Genomic DNA, 20,765 nt, shown 5'->3' with positions numbered 1-20,765 from the left:
TTGTTCTTCTATTCTTTCATACTACTTATCATCAAAATGGTCGATGAATCAAAGTCCATGTGTATAGTTCCCGGAGCGTTATCTCATTGATTCTGTTATATCCTGACGAGAATTATGAGTGTTAACTTTCGGGAACTATTTATGGACAAATATTATACGTATATTCTTATTGTATAACTATTCAGTAACTAGATGATGTATATCTACACTCCTCTTATTATAAGCTTTAGTTTGACGCATAGACGATTAATATACGATTGACCATTCTTCAGTTATGCCTAGTCTATTAATTAGAGTATCCCACATTCATAGCCACATTTGGCTAATTCTTGTACAAATGTTGTTTCCTATTTTATGGTACGATATGGTCTGTTTGGTTTGTATATAAACCCAGTTTATTTGAAATACTTGATTCATGTCGTGGAGACTGAGATTAGTGTCCTGGACTGAACAGGCAGGCAGGGCTAGGCAAGAAGTATGACCGATAAGTACTATAGGATATTCGTAGAGATTTACACGTCATTGGTTTGGACGATTAATCACTATTCTCTAATTGGCGGTATCATTACGTAATATATATATATATATATTGATAGAGGGCACAAGGCCACAAGTTATAACAGATTCAAAGCACCGACTTATACGATGATGGCTCTGTGCCTAACCAATAATACGTTAACCATTAAAAATAGCCTAGAGTCAACTCCAAACCCTTATTAGTTCTTATTGTCTTTGTCCTACCCGTTTAAGTCCAGAACACAACTTCAGCTTTTATTATATGAATCATATATTTTAGACATATGTGGTTTAGATAAAATCCAACTAGATCGTATAACACCAGGTTATCTGTGTTCTGTTTGCTTGTTTGTTTGTTTTAACAGTTCACTATGTCTATTAATCGATTTCATAATGTATTAAGGTGTGTTTCTGAAAAGTTTTACAACCTTCCACTGTACAAGTTACAAAAGAGTCCAATCAGAGACATGATGGTTGATGGCGCATTATAAATCGAAATGAACTGAACATTATTCAGATGTAGATTTGTGAACTGTTAACATCTAACTGGTGATCACTCAATATTGAACGTTAGGAACAATCAACAAATAAGAAACTTGTTCTGAGAATTCTATATTGTCACAGATTGAAATTATGAGTCAGTTGAAGCTAGACCACCATTGAAAACCTGGAAGCACTGGACGGCCGTTTCGTCCTAGTATGGGACTCCTCATCAGTGCGCATCCACGAACCCTCCCCCCGCGGGGCTCGAACCCAGGACCTACTGGCTTGTACCAAATATAGAATAATGAATCAAGCCATTAATAATAATAAATCTTAATCAGTTCATTAACCATAAACTTTGAATACTATCCATATTTCAATAGAACAATGAGAAGACAAAGTTGATCTGATGAAAATGTGATGTATTAGCGTTATACATTTCGAACAATCTGGTCACACACATATACTTGTCAAGGCATTTTTATATGACAATTAATAAAGGTCAATTAAATGAAAGTTCAAGTATAAAAGGTAATAAAGGAGAGAGAAAGAATAAGAAATTGTCGCGTTATCCTAGGACATAGAATAACGCAAGGATTACTAAGGTAAATTCAAGGTTACGACAAATTGTTTTTGTATACATAAGGGAGGTTTAAATTTACCAATAGACAAGGCTTCAATAAACTTGAGAATTCGTCCTTGACAATGTCTATACAACATTCTAAAAGCTGTATGAATGTCAATTTTGTACCTCATTTCAATTTAATGTTTTGTTATCGATGAACTTGGGTTTCTACCTCCCACGTTGATCGGATCATTTGACACACAATGATTTTGAAGCCATTTAGGGACATGTCCATTGATCCTTGATTGTATTGCTCGATTACTCCTCCCTATGTATGTGTGTCCATACAAACATGTGAATTGGTAAATACAATGGGATGTGACGTAATCATTAGTGCATTGTTTGGGTCTATTAGGAATCACGACCTTAGACTTTTCAATCACTACCAACTGAGCAGCAAAATATGTATTCTCGATGGCTGCTTTCAATCTCTGCCTTAAGACTATACTGTTAGATGCGCCTCTATATGGTAGATAGATATAAACTCTTTTTCTTTGGAACTGAATAAATAAGAGGTCTTGGCATTAACTGACTTTTATACCTATTAATAAGCTTTAGTGGATAACCATTTACTATTAATGTGTCATTCAGTAACTTTTCATCTTTTTCCACCGTATCAGAAGTACAAATTCTTTAAGTCCTCTTAAAGAGTCACTTAATCAAGCCTCTCTTGTATTGCAATGAACAGAAACTATGGAAATTTAAGTATTGTCCCGTTCAGGTTGGTTTCGCTATACATTGACCGTCTAATATCCATATTGAATGATGCCCCTAACAAAATTTCTCCTATTTTGTTTTTCTCACTTAATAGATAAACCAATGATTAAATCAATACGTATTGATCGTGTAAAACCAGATGAATCAATATTAGAACCAGTTGATATGCCTAAAGATTCATATGATTCAACACAAGATTATGAACTTGGTTGTAAACCGGAAGTAACTTCAGGAGAAGCTGTAGCGACATGGTTTAAAGTAAATATTTATATAAAATGTCTGATATGTCTGATATTGCCCTTAATCGATTATTTTGATATTGTCTGTACTCATATAATGATCATGCACTTTTGAGTAGTATCTTGTTTTTATTTTAAAAAGTGTATACACTTACATCTCAGTGCTAAATTTCATATTGGGACTCGAACCCAGTAACTATCTGCTAGGTTTGAAGCGGTTACGACTTCACTTAGTCTACGAACGGAACAAAGACTTGTGACCAAAGACTAATAAACTAGCTACTCTATTACGTCCCAGCCCCGCTAACTAGAGAGAGAGAGAGAAATCGAAGTCCGAATTGGGAAGTATATTTCGCAAAAAGCCAGAAGCACGAGCGATAACAACAGACACAGATCGAAACGTATATATACAGCACAAAACCGTCCTTGGGAAGGGTTACAAAATAGCATGCTAAAAGACACAAAGGACCAATATCGTTTAAGATTCTCTCAAGTGAGAAATACGACATGAAGGTGTAAAGAGCGCTTTTGTAGCGAAAAGAAGTTCAAATTTTCAAAATAAAATTACGAAATCAGGACCTTAAAATTTATTAATGAATGAATGAATAAGTACGATAATGGTAAAGCAAGGACTGCATTGATGGAACTCAAAACAGCGTTCAACCAATATCAAAGTCACAATCTTCAATACGAACATCAAGACAGCTGCTACTATACGGAGCTGTAACTTGGAGAACTACTACAACCATCGTCAAGAACGTACAAGCATTGATAAATAAATATCTTCGCAAGATATTCAACATCCATTGGTCAGATACCGTTATAGACAGTCTTCTGTGGGATAGAACAAACCAACTTCCAACTGAAGAGGAAATCAGGAAAAGACGAGAGAAATGGATAGAACATACATTACGCAAAACATCAAACTGCATCACTAGGCAAGCCCTAACTTGGAACCATGAAGGGAAGAGGAAAAGTGGAATGCCAAAGAACACTTTACGTCGTGAAATAGAATCAGATATGAAAAGAATGAATAGCAAGTGGAAAGAGCTGGAAAGGATTACCCAGGACATGGTTAGATAGTGAGTTCTGGTGGATGGCCTATGCTCCTCGACAAGGAGTAACAGGCATATGTAATTAAGTAAGAATCAATTATTACAATGATCTTATTCATGTAGAAGGTCACTTACAGAGTAATTAACTCAGTAGTAATATAACTAATTATAATATTACGTAACACATATTCAAATCCCATAATAATCTCCAGTTCACTTCTAGTTCCCGGATACATCTTTTTAACGAACGCTGAATGACTAAACTTATGCCAAATACAATTCCTTATATTCAATAATCTAACAATAAATATTGATCGATTTACATCTCTTCTTCTTATTTTCTTATCCTTTTTTTTGTTTTCTTCTTTCTATAGTGTCAAAATGATGATTGTAGTTCATTAAAAGAAATTGTATTAACTGGTGATAGATTATTCTATTTTGCTAATTCAACTAGATATATAGATGAAGGTCGATTTAGATGTCAAGTTAGTTTACAATTAAAAGAATATAACTTTAAACTTATTGAATATCAAGATGTGATCATTAAACGTCAAGGTATGTGTTGTTCATAAAGTTTATTTCATTTCAATGAGTTACTTATTTACTTACTTACGCCTGTTTATCCTCGTGAAGGAGCATAAGTCGCTCACCAGTATTCTCCATCCAACCCTGTACAATGATTTAAATGGTTGACCTTTATTTTGTTAACTGTTTAAAATCAATGAGAAATGGTTAATTTTATAGTTGAACTTGGAATCACTGGACGGTCGTTTCGTCTTAGTATAGGACTCCTCAACAATATGCATCCTGCCCGTGGGATTTGAACTGAGTACCTATCGGTCTTACGCGCGAATGCTTAACCTCTAGAGTATTGCGTTGTCCAATGCTTCCAAGTTTTCTATAATCGTCTAACTTTAATAAACTCATAAATTCAACGATAACATTACTGAAATCTCCACAAAACCCCCTTCGGATAAACAATTTATCTTACGTTTAGTACTATTTGAAGTTTTCATTTCCTTGATCCTAGATCTTACTTGACAGCACATTTTGTATTTATGTCTACGCTCTTGGATCAAAATCAAACTTGATTTGAAAAAAAACGTCCAATTAAAATGAATATAGGAATTAATAAGTGTAGTTCACTACAGTTGAACACCATTGAAAACTGATACTGGTATGCTACATATGTTGATAGACATAAGTAGTATGTAACATCAATGTTTACGAGTAGAAGGTTGAGAAAATTGAAAAAAAAGAGAAGAGAGAAAGAAAGATGAAATCATTCAAGATAAAAATAAGAATAAAGGAACAATGAAGCTTGTAAGAGACAATTCAAAAATATGCAAATGATCTTCACATTTTGCTAAACCGATATGTGAATGTGCATTTAAAAAAAGATAATTTGGTCTTGCCTACATGAGCTTTTGTTTACAACAGGTGGTGGATGCCGGCTCAGTGGTCTAGTAGTTAAGCGCTCGCGTGCGAGACTGATAAGTTCTCGATTCGAATCTCACGAGGCGGGGTTGTGGATGCGCACTGCTAAGAAGTCCCACAATAGGACGAAATGGTCATCCAGTGTTTCCAGGTTTTCCACGGTGGTCTAGCTTCAACTGACCCATGATCTCAACTATTGAAATTATTACAATCTCCACAAAACCCCTTCTGATACAACAGGTTTAGCCTAAACACATTGTAAAACAATGTCGGAAATGTTCTTTGAACTAAAATCTCAATAGTTCAATGAGTTTTCTGAACTGCTCTATTCTCAGATGTACATCAGCTGTCATTCCAGATAATAAATCAATAATTGGTAAAATAAGAAACAACTTCATTGTTCGTTGTAGTGTGCAATAACCACATGCTTTGATCGAATTTCATCAATTCAACTAAATTATGCTGATGCTTAGCCAAATACCGAATCGGATTCAACTGAAGTTTATGTTCCATAAATAATGAGATTCATTCATGTTTTCAGTGGGACGGGTAATACTAGTAGGTATATATACGGTAGTATAACAATGTTGAGGACTAACTGAAGCTATGAACGCAAACTAAGATATATGGTTTGAATTTTAAGGATTTGCCACCAAACATGAAAGTTATTATCCGAAGGGGGTTTGGTGGAGATTTTAGTAGTTTATTAGTTGAATTCATGAGCCAAATAAAGCTAGACAACTGTGGAAAACCTGGAAGCATTGGATGGCCATTTTCTACTAGTATGAGACTCCTCACAGTGCGAATTCACGACGCCGCCCGAGGGATTCGAACCCAGGACCTATCAGTCACGTGTGCTAACGCTTAACTTCTAGACCACTGAGCCGGCCGGCCTCTAACGGTGTTAATACCTAGCCTCAACGGGTCATGGATGTGCACTGCTGAGGAGTACCACACTAGGACGAAACAACTGTCAGGTGCTTTCAAGTTTTCCACGGTGGTCTGGCTTTAATTGACTCATGAATTCAACGATTAATCCTGAAGGTCTTAATTTTAATGCTTTATAACTGATGTATGTGCTTGAGATTAGATGGTGGTTGGAGGTAGTCAACAGGAAACCCTGGACCCGGGTTTCATGCTACTTGGCACTCGTCAGCAAGGTGTACCTGTAATCTTGAGGGAACTGGTGCTCCCTGGCGGATTCGATCTCGTGTCACCCAGCTTCACAGTCAGAGACGTTACCACTGAGCTATCCGAGCCGTGACTAACCTCCTGTAGGACTGAGATGTAATCACAATTGATTGATCACTGGGTGGTGATCAATCTCATGCTTGTCTAGTCCTTATTAGTGCAGATCGAATCACCACCCAGTGATCAATCAATTGTGATGTATGTGCTTGTTAGCACAAATAAATATTTACATTGAAGATGATTCCAGAAAGAATTCCAGTTTATACAGGTATACTCAAAATGGAAGAATCTCCCAATAACCTTCGGTTTTAGGAATTGTCTGACTGATGTCAGCGATTTAACCCTGAAAGTTAAACAAGCCCCCTCCCTTATAAACAGCTCATACGTATGATTATATTTTCCCAAAAATTTTTTCCCTTCAAACAGCTGCTCCAGCAATTTATAGTAGTGGATCAATCACTTATACAACTAATGATGAAATGTCATTACAATGCACTGATGAATCATCTTCACCTGAATCAAAAGTAGAATGGACATTTGAACCTTCTGGTAAACCTCCTCCTGAACGTAGATTACCAAAATTAATCGGAAATACATATGCTTATGGAAGAATTTATATATTTGCGTAAGTTATTGTTTAGAAAAACAGGTGACTAGAATATCTCCATCTCTTATTGGTATTTATAGGTATATTATTGGAATCGATTGATAGTGTGGTAAATAATTTGAAGCTCTAGTGTAGTATTATGGGTTTGTGATGATGGGGCCGATTCTAGCTCTCACTTTTATGTAAAATTGTAATGCAAACCAACAGGGTTTCCTATTGACTACCTTGAACCACCATTTTATCTCAACATAGTGCACACAATATCGAGTCACATAGACTAGTGGCCACATTGTGGCTTGATCAATAGGATTTGATATGCACTAAGAAGGATTGAATGTCTATGGCTCAATAAGATGTTTTGTATTATCACAGTTGAAACCTTGAATCGATCTAAGCTAGATCACCTGAAAGCACTGAACGGTCATTTCGTTTCAGTATGGGATTTCTCGGCAGTGTACATTCACAATTCCTCATGTAGGAATCGAACTACAAGACATTCGATTTCATGAATGAAGCTCACATTTGATAGAAAACAACAATGAAATTACAACAATTAGGTTGTTTTTTCTTCAGGATTTCTACAAGAATCTAGTTAAAAGTTGGTTTTTCTTTGATTATTTTCTCAATCATTTGAGTTTCTTCTTTGTATATAGAATTGCAAGAGGTCAATTAATACCGGAACATTCAGGAAAGTACACATGTATAGCTACAAATCCTTATGGAACAGCTAATAGTTCAATTACAGTAACTGTAACTGAAGATCTTTCACGTGGAAAACTTCGTGTAAGTTCTTTTTGTTTGTTTGAATTATAGTTTGTGTTTGTCATGAATGAACTTTCCAAAAGAAAAGCTAAAAAAGTTTAATGGAACTGAAATATCAAGATTCTATTTGTTTATATAAATACGCAAAGACTAGTACAAGGGGTGGACGAAATATAAGTACGCAACACTTTATTCGATATATGTGAGGGCTGAGTTACTGTCCGAGTGCCCAAACCGAAGTAAGTGACTTTCTTATGGGACTGCTCCCCGAGCCTTTCAGTCGGAGGTGTCTAATCCACAAAGCAGTGGAGCGTTATAAAGAGATGCAGTCTCATGGTAGCCGATGATTAACAATAAGTTCATAAGTTATTTGCTCCCTTAGGATCCTGAAGCCAATATGTACCAAGGTGTTCCAGCTCTCTTAGGTGATCCGTCCATGTTCACTAAGTTGGTTAAAGTGCTGGACATTGGCAATAGGCATCAACAACCTCCTATGCTCACAGAAAGTTGATGTATGCTCATAACCACTTAAACTCTTGACCACTGAGCCGACATTCAGTGGTAGATCTGTGTAACTTCAATGAATTCATGATATTACTCCTCTGGTGGAGTCATAGATGAATACTTGTTCACTTACCTATTGTGTTTATTCAATAAGAATTTCCTCTCATTAAATACGGTTTCTAATATCTTCTCTTTAATAATTATACTTATCATACAAACTTTAAACTTTTCTTTTTTTTCTCTTTTTCCTTTTTCTTTATCTCTCACCAGTTCTTTCAATATTCTACTTGTTGTAGTTGATTCCATAGTAACTAATATCATTCATTAATATTGTCTCAGTTCTTTTCTGAAATACTTCCAAATCAATTTGATTTCAACAGTGTTATTGTTACTAGTGTTGTTAACGTCAATATGTCAATATGTCTCTAAGAAATGGTTAGTATTCGATTAAAAAAAATAGAAATAAGATTATTCAAAGATGATAGTGGATAGTAGTTGAATCTGGGACGTACGTTTCATTTTTCGGTGGGGGGGGGCACTCGTCAACTAAATGTACTTACAACTCAAAGTTGATGTTCACTCTGGGACACAAGTGCAATACCGTTTGTGTTAAGCTACCATTGCTTTATCCACTTAGCTACTGAGCCCTAATAGCCAATTGATTGTGCATTAGTTATTTGAATCTTCCCAATGATGATTAGAACTGCGATTGATCAGTCTCTAATTGATATATATGTATACTATGCGTATTGCTTAGATATTGTCTTGATTCACAACCATTCTAAACAAAGATGAATAGTTGAACGATTCAAGGTAACAATACTAAGGGAATTTAAACTTTACCCCCATTGAACAAACAAGTGACTATCAGGACTCATTATCAAAGTAGATAACTTGATGGTGTTTGACACAAACGGTATTGTATTCATATTCCAGAGTGAAAATCAACTCTAAGATATAGATACATCTAATTGACATATCCTAGATTCCACTTGCTAGTCACTATCCATCTTTAATTAAAATGACATTTTTATTCATTATATAATTTGTTTCTTTCTTTCTTGTTTTTTGTTCTCTCTATTAAAGTTTGTTCGAAGAATTATTCGTCGTGCATTTGCTGGTTAATAAAATTTCACTGATTCAATTGTTACTATTGAATTTAAAAGATAAAATTAATCAATTATTGTATCCATCCACCCATCAATCAATCAATCAATCGATCGATCAACCAATCAATCAATGATAGATGTACACCTTATCATATTAGAAATCGATAATCAATTAACCAAATTAAACAAAAACAAATATTATTGTCATTTTACTTGAAGTTGTTGTTATTGTTTTTCTTGTTTGTTTTTCTTTCTTTGTTTATTTATTTATAAATTCGTTTGAATGAATGTAATACCACCCTATAAATAATCACGTATTTATCTGTTTATTTAAGTAATATCATCATTCCTATAATCAATATTATTATTATTATCATTATTATTATTATATGAATATGTACTGTTTTCTTTCCGCTTTCCCTTATAGGATTATTACTATTCTATATACAAGTACACTATTGACTGTTTTCTGTTATAATTCTTATCAGGAGGGTTTTATGGATATTTTTAGTAATTTCAATGGTTGATAATATGAGTCAGTGTATCGTTCAATTTCGTGGATTGATTAAAGTTAGACATTAACATCGTTAGATGCCGACCAACTCAATGGTCTAGTGGTTAAATGTTTGTGCACGAGAATGGAGGCCGTGGCATCGAATCTCACGAAGCGAGGTTATGGACGCGCACTGCTGAGAAGTCTCAAAATAGGATGAAATGGCCGTTCAGTGCTTTCAGGTTTTCCATGGTTGTCTAACTTCAATTGACTCATGATCTCAATCATTGCAATTTTTATAATTCTGTTTTATTACAACCTATTTATTTCTATTGCTTAGTTAGTCTTAGATATCAATTCATTCGACAAGTTCCACAATCAGAACATGATTGAACAGGAATGGAATTATATTGCAAATAACATAGGAGTAGTTGGAAGTAAGAAGGACAATAAGGAAAAATAAACGTTAGTATATTTATAGTTTTTACATGAGAGAATTCTAGATTCTTGTCCAAATATTGACTAGCGCTGATTGGATAAGAATTAGTCTAATCAACACGTACCAACGCAATCGTGTATGGAGCATGTTTTAATCTAATCTATGTTCCGTTAACAGCTATAATCACAAACAGTCGGAACTTGAATTATCTGTGGTTGAAAAGGGTTAAATAAACAGTGTATGATTCAAGTAAACAATATCAAGTGAATTTAAATTTCATCCCATTATATAAGCAAATGGCTATTAGAAATCAGTAAGTAAATGGATAACGTGATAGCGTTTGAAGTGGATGATATTGAGTTGGTGTCATAGACTGAAAATCATATACAGGTACACCTAGTTGATGAGTCTCAAAAATAAGACGAAACTTGTCCTGGATTCCACTATCCATCTTTGCTTATAATGTATGATAACTCATTTGGAACAATCTATGATTATGTGAAAATCAAAAGAAAACAATAAAGGAGTAATGATAATAGGTTGAAATTAGTCATTAACATCGTTCAATAATAAATCAGTGGTCTACAGGTTGACCGTTTGCGTGTAAGATCAAAGGTTCGGAGTTTAAGTCCCATATGCGATATCATGGATGTGCATTGCTGAGGAAACTCGTATAAGGACGAAATGGCCATTCAGTGTTTCAAGGTTTTTAATAGTGTTCTAACATGAACTGGTTTATGATTTCAATGAAACTCAACCATCTCCACAGTCTTATACTGTAAATGCTAATACTTGCTTTATTCAATACTTCATAATTCATTGGAATGTAAGATCGGTATAAAATATACAAAATTACAAATGTTCGAGAAGATTTGAACTGTGGAGGTGAGCAAAATGTATCATGCATATGTTGAATTCAGAAAAGTTGATTATATAATTTCCAACTCAACAGTCCCAACTTATTGTTTTCGGGTAGTGTGTGCTACTGATATCGACAGATATAAGTAGTATGTCTCATCAAACGAAAGTGAAACGTTTAGAGGCAAAAGGTTAAGAAGATCAGAAAAAAACGAGAACAAAATATGATTAGTGTGGAAACGAAGGAACAATTGTGTCCAAACCGATTGACTGAAAAAGGAACATTCAACATTAAGACAATTAATTGACATTTTGTTATTGAAGTATTTACTGTATGGTTCTCAGATTTCACTTAGGTGCTCTGTAATTATGTATTCCAATACATTAGATTGTCCCCAATTGTATGTTCTCGTTCACTACAGAATGGAGATACATTCAGTTGACGAATAACAAACAAGAAAGAACATGTATCCTAAATTCCGTCAATTGACATGATATATCTACTTTGATAAAATGGTTATAATAAAGCAGTTTGTTTAAGATTCATCTATAATATCTGAAACGTTCCAAGATTTAATCCTGAATATCAACATGGTGACAATTCAAATCCTTATTCATAATGATATGAATATGCAACTTTCATATGAATTCCTAAGCAATCATCAAAAGAAAGTACAAGTACTCATAAATAACTGTCTATGAAAGATACTCAATGTCCGTTGGATGGATATTATCAGCTATAGCCTACTGTGAGAGAGAATAAACCAGCTTCAAGGTGAAGAGGAAATTAAGAAAAGACAATGGAAGTGAATAGGACATACATTGAGGAAATCATTAAAACTACATTATGAGACAAGCGTTAACTCGGAATCATAAAGGAAAATGAAAAAAAAAAGAGGAAGACCAAAGAACACAATGCGTTGAGAATTGAAAGCAGACTTGAAAAAGATGAATAATAACGGGGAAGAATTAGCTGGAGAATGCTGATGAGCATCCTATACTCCTGCACAAGGGGTGATAGGCGTAAGTAAGTAAGTAATCACTGTGTATTCAACATCATATTTCACTCAGAAATGATTAAAATATTGAGTACATTAACATAACTTGTTCAATAGGCATTCATACATTTCCTGCTGATCTTTTTATCAATTTCATAAAGTAAAACACACTTAAATGTTGAAATCATTTCAGTAAACTATTGTGGACATATACCACCCTTAAACTATTTACTTCTAATCAACTAAGTAACATAATTCCTGTTGATTTGGTTCCTACAGAAAGTATACCTTTTTCTTTGGACTACTATGGTCTTCTATGCTTAGAAATGATCCATTAATCATATAATATTGTTAAACTGAAAGCCTATATACTAATTGTTTGTTGAGGTATAACGAATCATGAACTGAAATTTGAATACAGAATTAAAAATAAATAGTAATGTTAGATGGAATATAGGAAAGGTGTAAAATATATGAATGAGATTAAGCGTACGTGCGCAAGACCGAAGATCCTGGGTTCGATTCCAACATACGGGATCGTAGGTGCTCACTACTGAGTAGTCCCATACTTAGCAGAAAAGGCTGTTCAGCGCTTCCAGGTTCTCAGTGGTAGTCTAACTTACATCGACTCATGAATTCAACTATTAAAATCACTACAATCTCCAAAAACCTCCATTTCCAGTGGGGGTCTTACATCAATCGATTTATAACCTCAATCAAAAACAGAAAAAGTAGCTATATTCGAGGATATACGCAAATAACTAACAATCTATTATGTCATCATAATTTTTTTCATTATGTAACAATCAGTATGACATTTTTTGTAGACTTTAATGATGCTTGAATCTAATCGATCAATGTGTTATTCGGCCACTAGTTCAAGTGATTCGAATTCACTTATACTATCTTTTAACGCTAAGTAATTAAGGACAGTCGATAAACGTTTCTAAAACTTCTCTAATCTTCTATCTTTCATACATCTAATCTAAGGATTATAAATTTTCCACAAGGATTCATAATCACAAGTGTTGCTCAATCTGATAAAAACAAAGAGTGTAACAACTGTATCTAATGTAGTATTTCTTATAGTTATAACAACTTGGTATTGTTTGGATTGAATCTTCACATTGATATTGAGAGTACTGCAAGTGAGCAGTCTGTTATTGGCATGTGTGCATACTGTGAGTATTACCTAGATATCGTCTTAATTCACAAGCATTCTAAGCACAGATGGATAGTGACTAGCAGTAAAATCCAGGACGCACGCCGCTTCGTGCTATTTAGGCAATATCGAGGCAATCCGTACAGTATGTACATATAACAATAAGAGACTGATCAATTGCAGTCCTAATTATCAATGAGTAGATTCAAATAAAACAAGATTAATTGAATGTAAACTTCACCTCATTGCACAAGCAAATGATTATCAAGAATCAATAGCTAAGTGGTTTATGTAATGGTGTTTGAAGCAATCGTTACTAGGTTCGAGTTCTCGGAGTGAATATCTGTTATGTCGTTTGATCTGTCTACCCACTTTTGGTGCTGAAGATACTTATCTAATATTCAGATTAAGACCTTGGCGCGATAGGCTCACCGACCTAACCTTGAGGCGAGTACGCGTGAGTTCGAAGTGGGGTAGAGAGAAGAAAACTATTCTATCACCTGATTGGCTGACAAGCACGCGATTGATAGAAGACAAGAACAACTGGAACACTACTCGATCTATTCCTGATGTCCTGATTTCTCTTCTGATTTTCGGATTAATGTAAAAAGGTACATGAATAAATAGGTGACTAACCCGACCACAACGTACCATAATTAGGAAGAATACAATTCTGTCCAAAGCTGGGAATTAGAGTAGAAAATGAGGTGCAAAATATTATGTTTAAATTACAACAGCTCCGGAACAGAAATAATGTACCCGAAAATTAGCTTCCATAGTTTGTCAGAGCTCTTTGTTTCTCTGTTCACATCAATATCAACTCTAAGATGCATGTACATTCAGTTGATGAATCCCCAAAAATAGGGCCAAATAACACGCATACTGCACTCTACTACTAATCACTATACATTTTTAGCTTAGAATTTATATTGTAGCTTTAATTTACATAGAATACATTAAATTAAACTATTATGGGTTACAATTATTTTTAATGGGTTTAACTATCTTATTGTCATCTCTAAGATATTCTTTTTTGTATAGTCATAGATACATAGATACATAGATAGATAGATGGATTTTTTTTCCACATCATTCCTTTATATGATCATTCCCTTCTATTTTACCATGTTCTTTTGTCTCTCTCTCATTCATATCAGTAACTGTTTATTCCTCCAATTCCTTTGTTTTGTTTTATTTTGTAAAAAATTAACATCAACACTAAGACATTTTATCTGATAATGTATTAATTGAGGAAAAAAAAACGTTTTTCCTGGAACATATTCATGTTTCTTCATTCTATGTTCCACTTTTTCACCTTTCTTACCTCCCTACCTCCCCCCCTCCCCCCTCTCTCTCCCTCTCCTTCTCTCTGTCACTATGGCTTTGTTTCATATTACTTTTCTTTTCTTTTTTCTTTCATTGTTTATCTCTTATTGTTGAAACTTCCGAGAACAGGAATCAAGATAAAGCCAAATTACACAAATATATATATATAGATTTATATAATAAAAGGAAATGTCAACATATCACATTAGATTAAAAGTAACTACAATCATTCAGAAAATGTAACTAGTTTACAATGAATATCCCAATTCAATAATATAGATGATATATATATATATATATGACTCTATATGTTAATTGGTAAGTGTATGTAGGTAAGTATCAGTACATTTGTGTAATACTAAACAATGTAAAGATGATTTACAATATCATCTCCATTAGTGTTTATGTTTTGTATCATATATATGTTAGTGTTATTGTGATGTGTGCTACTTACCATATTGAAAACTTACTTTAAATCGAAGTTTTGAAATGACAACTAATGTATAATTGTAAAGATGAAGAGTGTTTTTTTTTTCTTTATCGAGTTCGTTTTCTAAAGAATGGGATCGCTCACCCTATGTTCAACCCTCCTCCTTTATCTTTCAGTTTGATTACCCGAGCAGTATTACAGCCCACAGACAAATCAAGTGACTTGTGTGGTGTATATGTATTCGATACCCCTTTGTACTAATATTTATGTGATGTCAAACGGCTCACTGTCATGTATTCAAATGATCAAATCTGATCTCAAAGAAAATGGATTTTTATTCATCCCTTAGGAATAACAGTGTTGGGATATTAGGAAAAATATATCAATAGTTATCCTGTTAAGTCTAATGGTGTCCTTGGACTTTAAATGGACATTTCCTATTGGTCAATGTTTATTTCACTTGTCAAATATTGTACAAATGTTGTTTTCTATTTTATGGTACGATGTGGTCTGTTTGATTGGTATATAAACAGAGTATGTTTGAAATATAACGATTCATATCTCAGAGGCTGGGACTTGAGTTGTGGACTCAACTGGCTGGGCTAGACAGGGAAGCAGGGCCAATCGGAACTTCAGGTCGTTCTTACGTGTTATACGCGTCTTTGGTCCGATCAATAATACGCTGTGCATCTAATCTGCAGTCGCAAAGCACAACAAACAGTCAAGTTGTAGTATATTCAATTCTATTCTTTAATGTAAATCGAACAGTTATTTTATTATTAATTTAAAGAATCACTTCAAAACTGATGATAACAGTTTAATCTTTAATATTGAATTTCTATGAAGAAAAACAACTGTAATACAGTGCTCCTATAACTTATTATTATCATCAGTACTTACTTACTTACTTAATTCCGCCTGTAGCTCTTCTACAGTTAATGCCGGTCCCAAGCCCGAATATTCAATATTATATTTTTGGTATAATAAACAATTCTCAATACAAAGTATTTCAACAAGCTTCCGTTCCTTACTTCTTGGTTGATACTGACAGTTTATATTGAGTGGTCACCAGCTAGAAGTTAGCAGTTCAGTAATTGATTTCTGAATAATGTTCATTGTTTTCAATGGATATGGTGCCAGCGACAACGATGTCTAATTATGCTCTTTCCTAATTTGTACAGCGGAATGTTATAAACGTTTTACAAATACACATTAATAGGTTATGGGACTAATAGGAATAATCATGTGTTAAAACAAACAAACAAACAAACAAACAAGAAAACAGATAACTTGTCGAAATATCTAGATATCAAGGAGGAATATGAAGCCCAGCTATTCAAGCAGTACTCTCGAGGATGTAAATTTCTAACAGTCATCATTCCAGAAATCATATTAATCATTACAAAAGTACTCAATCAAAATGAATATATTATACAATTTGTGAAACAATAAACATATAATAATTACTATTTATTTACCTCTCACGGGGCGAGGTCGTGAATGCGCACTGCTAAGGAGTCCCACATTAGGACGAAACGGCCGTCCAGTGCTTCCAGGTTTTCAATCCTGGTCTAGCTTATATTGATCCATGAATTCAACTATTAACCTTATTACAATCTCCATAAACCACCATCTTTATAAAAATAACTAAATCTGTTGCTTATTATTCACATTAAACATCTCCTAGTTACGTAAACTTAGGAATCTATATCTTCATGGTGTACTATAATATACACTTCTTTTATCTATAATATAATCATGTAAGTTATGAGTCTAATGAATAAAAACGATTTCTCACTATTAATTTGGTTTTCTGTTGTTTTGGTTAGAGATTTGAGAATGTGAGAAATTGATCGCCCTGCAAATCCAGTAGATTTATGATTAATTTTGCAGAGCACATCGGCAAAGCAAGAGTAGCATATTTACAAATGAAGAACATCTGGAACTCAAAACAATTGTCAGCCAACACCAAAGTCAGAATTTTCAACACAAATGTCAAGACAGTTCTACTGTATGGGGCGGAAACTTGGAGAACTACGAAAGCTATCGTCCAGAAGATACAAGTGTTTATTAACAGTTGTTTATGCAAAATACTTCGAATCCGTTGACCAGAGACCATCAGACACTGACAACCTACTGTGTGAGAGAACAAACCAGATCACAGTGAAGGAAGAAATCAGGAAGAGGCGTTGGAAGTGGATAAGACACATATCAAGGAAAGCACCAAACTGTGTTTCAAGGCTAGACCTCACTTCTAAATGGAGACAGACAGACATGAGAAGAATGAACAACATTAGGATAGAACTAGAAAGGAACACCCAGGACAGAGTGGGTTGAAGAATACTGATTGGCATCTTATGATCCATTGGAAGTAATAGACGTAAGTACGTAAGTTGCAGGCAAGACAGCAACAACGGGAAAGTTTTGATGAAATAATATGAGATTTTCATGCTCCACCATGTGATGTTCAAGTTTTATATTCGTGTTCATGAATAGTTAATGATTGAAAATCAAGCAAGCTATTTAACTTATTTCAAATAGTTCATATATAGATTCTATTATTCAGTGATACCTTATAACAGATCATTCTTCATATGAGTATTGGTAGATAGTTCAACATTAGAAATATCAGGTTTCCCTTGTGTTACAGAAAAATCTAAATTTCCTGTCGATTCATTCATTATCTTTATAAGTATGAGTTCTTAGTTCTTTTCATTGAAACTTTACTTCTACTGGAACATTATCCCAAGTATACGAGAGACCTTATTTCATAAAACTATATATATATATATATATATATATATTTATAAACAAAATCTTAGTAATTACCTACTTACTGGTTTCAGCAGTTCTATCCACAGTCTTCAATGAATAGTCTTCAAAAGTAGTAGTCAAAGGCTAAGAGTTCTTTTGCTTTTGTTCAATTTGTCATTTGTGTGAAAGAGTTACATGAAGATTAATTCAATTTGTAATTGATAATCATTATGGATTATTATTAGTTGTAGAATCATTAGAATATGTGTTGTGTGTTAGTATAAGATTTCTCAGAACTGCTCACTCCATCACATTGACAATAATGAAAACCAAAAGCGTTTCAATTCTCCTGATAAGTCACTGAGTTGTTTCATATTTCCAACTTCTATTCATTTACAGTTAAGAATGAAAAACATTCATTGTTAATGGTTAGAACTTTTTCAATCCAACTATATTTGAACTAGTTATGCTTTGATTGTAAGACCTAAAGTTATGACATTAAGATTAAATAGCTACCTGGTACCCCAACCCACACCGATCTTATCACTAATAATTCAACAGTGGTTGGTCTATGATCAATACCATCTATGAAAATATAGTTTTTCTGAACCATAAACTACTTTCTATTAACCGCAGTCAAAGAAAAAACAACAACAAAGAAACAGACTGAACGGAAATGATTTCCTTTTGAGAAAAAATAAGTTTTTTTATTAAGATCATGAACCGATTGATGTTAGACCGCCGTTGGAAACCTGGAAGCATTGAACGGCCGTTTCGTCCTATTGTAGGATTCCTTAGCAGTGCGCATCCACGATTCCTAAGAAAGTGATTTGAACCCAGAGCCTTCAGTCTTGCATTCGAACGCTTAACCTACTGGACCACTGAGCCAGCATCCAATGATGTTAGTGTCTAACACCAACCAATTCACGAATGTGCACTGCTGAGGAGTCATACAATAGGACTAAACGGCCGTCCAATGCTTCCAGGTTTCCAACGGTGGTCTAACATCCATCGGTTCATGATCTCAATCAAAAACTTACTAATCTCCTCAACTTCTATACTGGTAAATTTTTTTGTTACTTGATCAATAAGAATCAGTTCTACTTTTTATTAAGTTAGATTTATCCAAACTTTTGGTTTCATTTATTCTACTGTTACGCCTTCTTCTTCTTCTCCTTCGATAAATTAGTTTTGTCAATGTTATTCAATGAAAAAAAGAGAAAAGCAAAGAAAAGAGAAAAGAGAAGAGAAAAGAAAGAAAAAAGAAATGTTATTCTTTTGTTTCTTTCTCTTTTCAATTTCTCATTGTCTTCAACTATTTTTATATTTTTTTTTAATTTTGAAAATATCTTTTCATTGAATGTAATTGATGACAATGTTCGTGTACTGTCATATTAGACATTGAACAAACAAAACAGTTACATATACACATACAAACAAAATTGGATAGGAAACAATTAAATGGATTTATACAACTACTGTTTTATTCATCGCTTTTTTTCTCTTTTTTTGGTTGTTGCTGTTGTTGTTGTTGTTGGGAATAATCTCCATATGAGAAAATGATTCAAATGTGAAGTCATCTGTCGTTGATGATGATGGTGATAATGATAATAGTAGTATTTGTTGTTATTGCTATTGACTGTCGTCAACACATACCCACGCTTCCATAACTATATATATATATAGAGAGAGAGAGGGAGGGAGAGGGAGAGGGAGGGGGAAAGAGAGATGATATACATCAGTATACCCATAAATATCCCACAATGTTTCATCATCCAAGTTTCTACGGATTAACCATCTGATTGAATGTGACTATTAAAAAATAAAACACAATCCTAACCCCATGAAAACTTATTATAAATCACCAAGAGTTTTTTTATATATTTGACTATTGCTTCTTTCAGCTATATATATGTATATATGTATACCTCTATTTGTTAGGTAGTGTTCAACTTTCAGACTAATCATGAGATTGATGAAGAAAGAAAATGAGTAGTCACTGATTCTTAAATTTTGCATAAAAATATCTTATTGTTAAACTTTTTTGTCTTTTGATTTGAAAATATGAAACACTGTCCTATGATTAAGAACAGAGATGGATGATGGTTAGCAATGGAATCCAAGATGTATGTTTCGTCCTAATGTTTGCGATTCATCAGCTGGATCTACTTGTATTCCAAAGTTGATATTTTCTCCAGGACTCAAACCTGATTTCGTTTGCTTCAAATGGTATTGCGTTATCTATTTAGCTATTAAGTTCATATAGCTACTAGATTATAATACTTGTGATTAATGGCAATATTGAGACAATCCATACAAGATGTACATATGCTAATATATGAGACTGATTAATTGTACTCCTAAATATCAATGGAATGATTCAAACAATCAATGAATTAAAGCTCAACTCTTTGAGTAATAAAGTAACTATAGTTAATTATCTTAGATTCATTATGATACATATCCAAAATCATAAATCAGTTACTTTCTATAAGTTATAGTTCCAAGGGGATTTTCAGTACTTACTAAGATCATGGATACACCTATAAGGTTTCCAAATAGATGCTATCAACAAGCAAACTAAATGGAAACAGATCTCAACTATCGAAATTACTGTAATATCCACAAAAATCCCTTCCGATATTAATTAACATATGTGTACTAGAGACTCGCTTCAAGAGGTATTTCATGGAGTTCTAGTGAGAAGCAATGACTAGTGAAGTTGTTGTTAGATAGTAACTCACTGAAGACAATGGTGGATGTTAACCATTAACACCGTTAGATGCCGGCCGTCTCAGTGGTCTAGTGGTTAAGTGCTTGCACGTGGAACCAGTAGGTCTTGGGTTCGAATCTCTCAGGGGGCGAGGTCATGGACGCGCACTTCTGAAAAGTCCCATACTAGGATGAAACGGTCATCCAGTGCTTTCAGGTTTTCCATGATGATCTAGCTTTAATTGATTCATGATCTCAACTATTGAAATTACTATAATATCCACTAAAAACCACTTCTGATATCAAAACAGATATTTAGTGATTCTATGCTTTTAATGATTCATCTAT

The 20,765-nt window shown here is 33.9% G+C and overlaps 1 protein-coding gene across 1 annotated transcript in view; it reads left to right on the top strand.

Moving 5' to 3' along the window:
• Positions 1-14,787, top strand: part of MS3_00006024 (uncharacterized protein) — a 256,723-nt gene extending 241,936 nt beyond the window's left edge. The window contains exons 94-99 of the mRNA XM_051214123.1: positions 2,436-2,599; positions 4,010-4,190; positions 6,690-6,888; positions 7,524-7,653; positions 9,223-12,066; positions 14,646-14,787. Coding sequence (XP_051067251.1) covers positions 2,436-2,599; positions 4,010-4,190; positions 6,690-6,888; positions 7,524-7,653; positions 9,223-9,261 — 713 coding nt within the window. The 3' untranslated portion in view covers positions 9,262-12,066; positions 14,646-14,787. The remainder of the gene's footprint in view (positions 1-2,435; positions 2,600-4,009; positions 4,191-6,689; positions 6,889-7,523; positions 7,654-9,222; positions 12,067-14,645) is intronic.
• The last annotated feature ends 5,978 nt before the right edge of the window (positions 14,788-20,765 follow it).

Source organism: Schistosoma haematobium, chromosome 2 (assembly GCF_000699445.3).
Source record: "Schistosoma haematobium chromosome 2, whole genome shotgun sequence".
Classification (NCBI taxonomy): Eukaryota; Metazoa; Platyhelminthes; class Trematoda; order Strigeidida; family Schistosomatidae; genus Schistosoma; species Schistosoma haematobium.
This window is presented reverse-complemented; position numbering and strand designations above follow the sequence as displayed.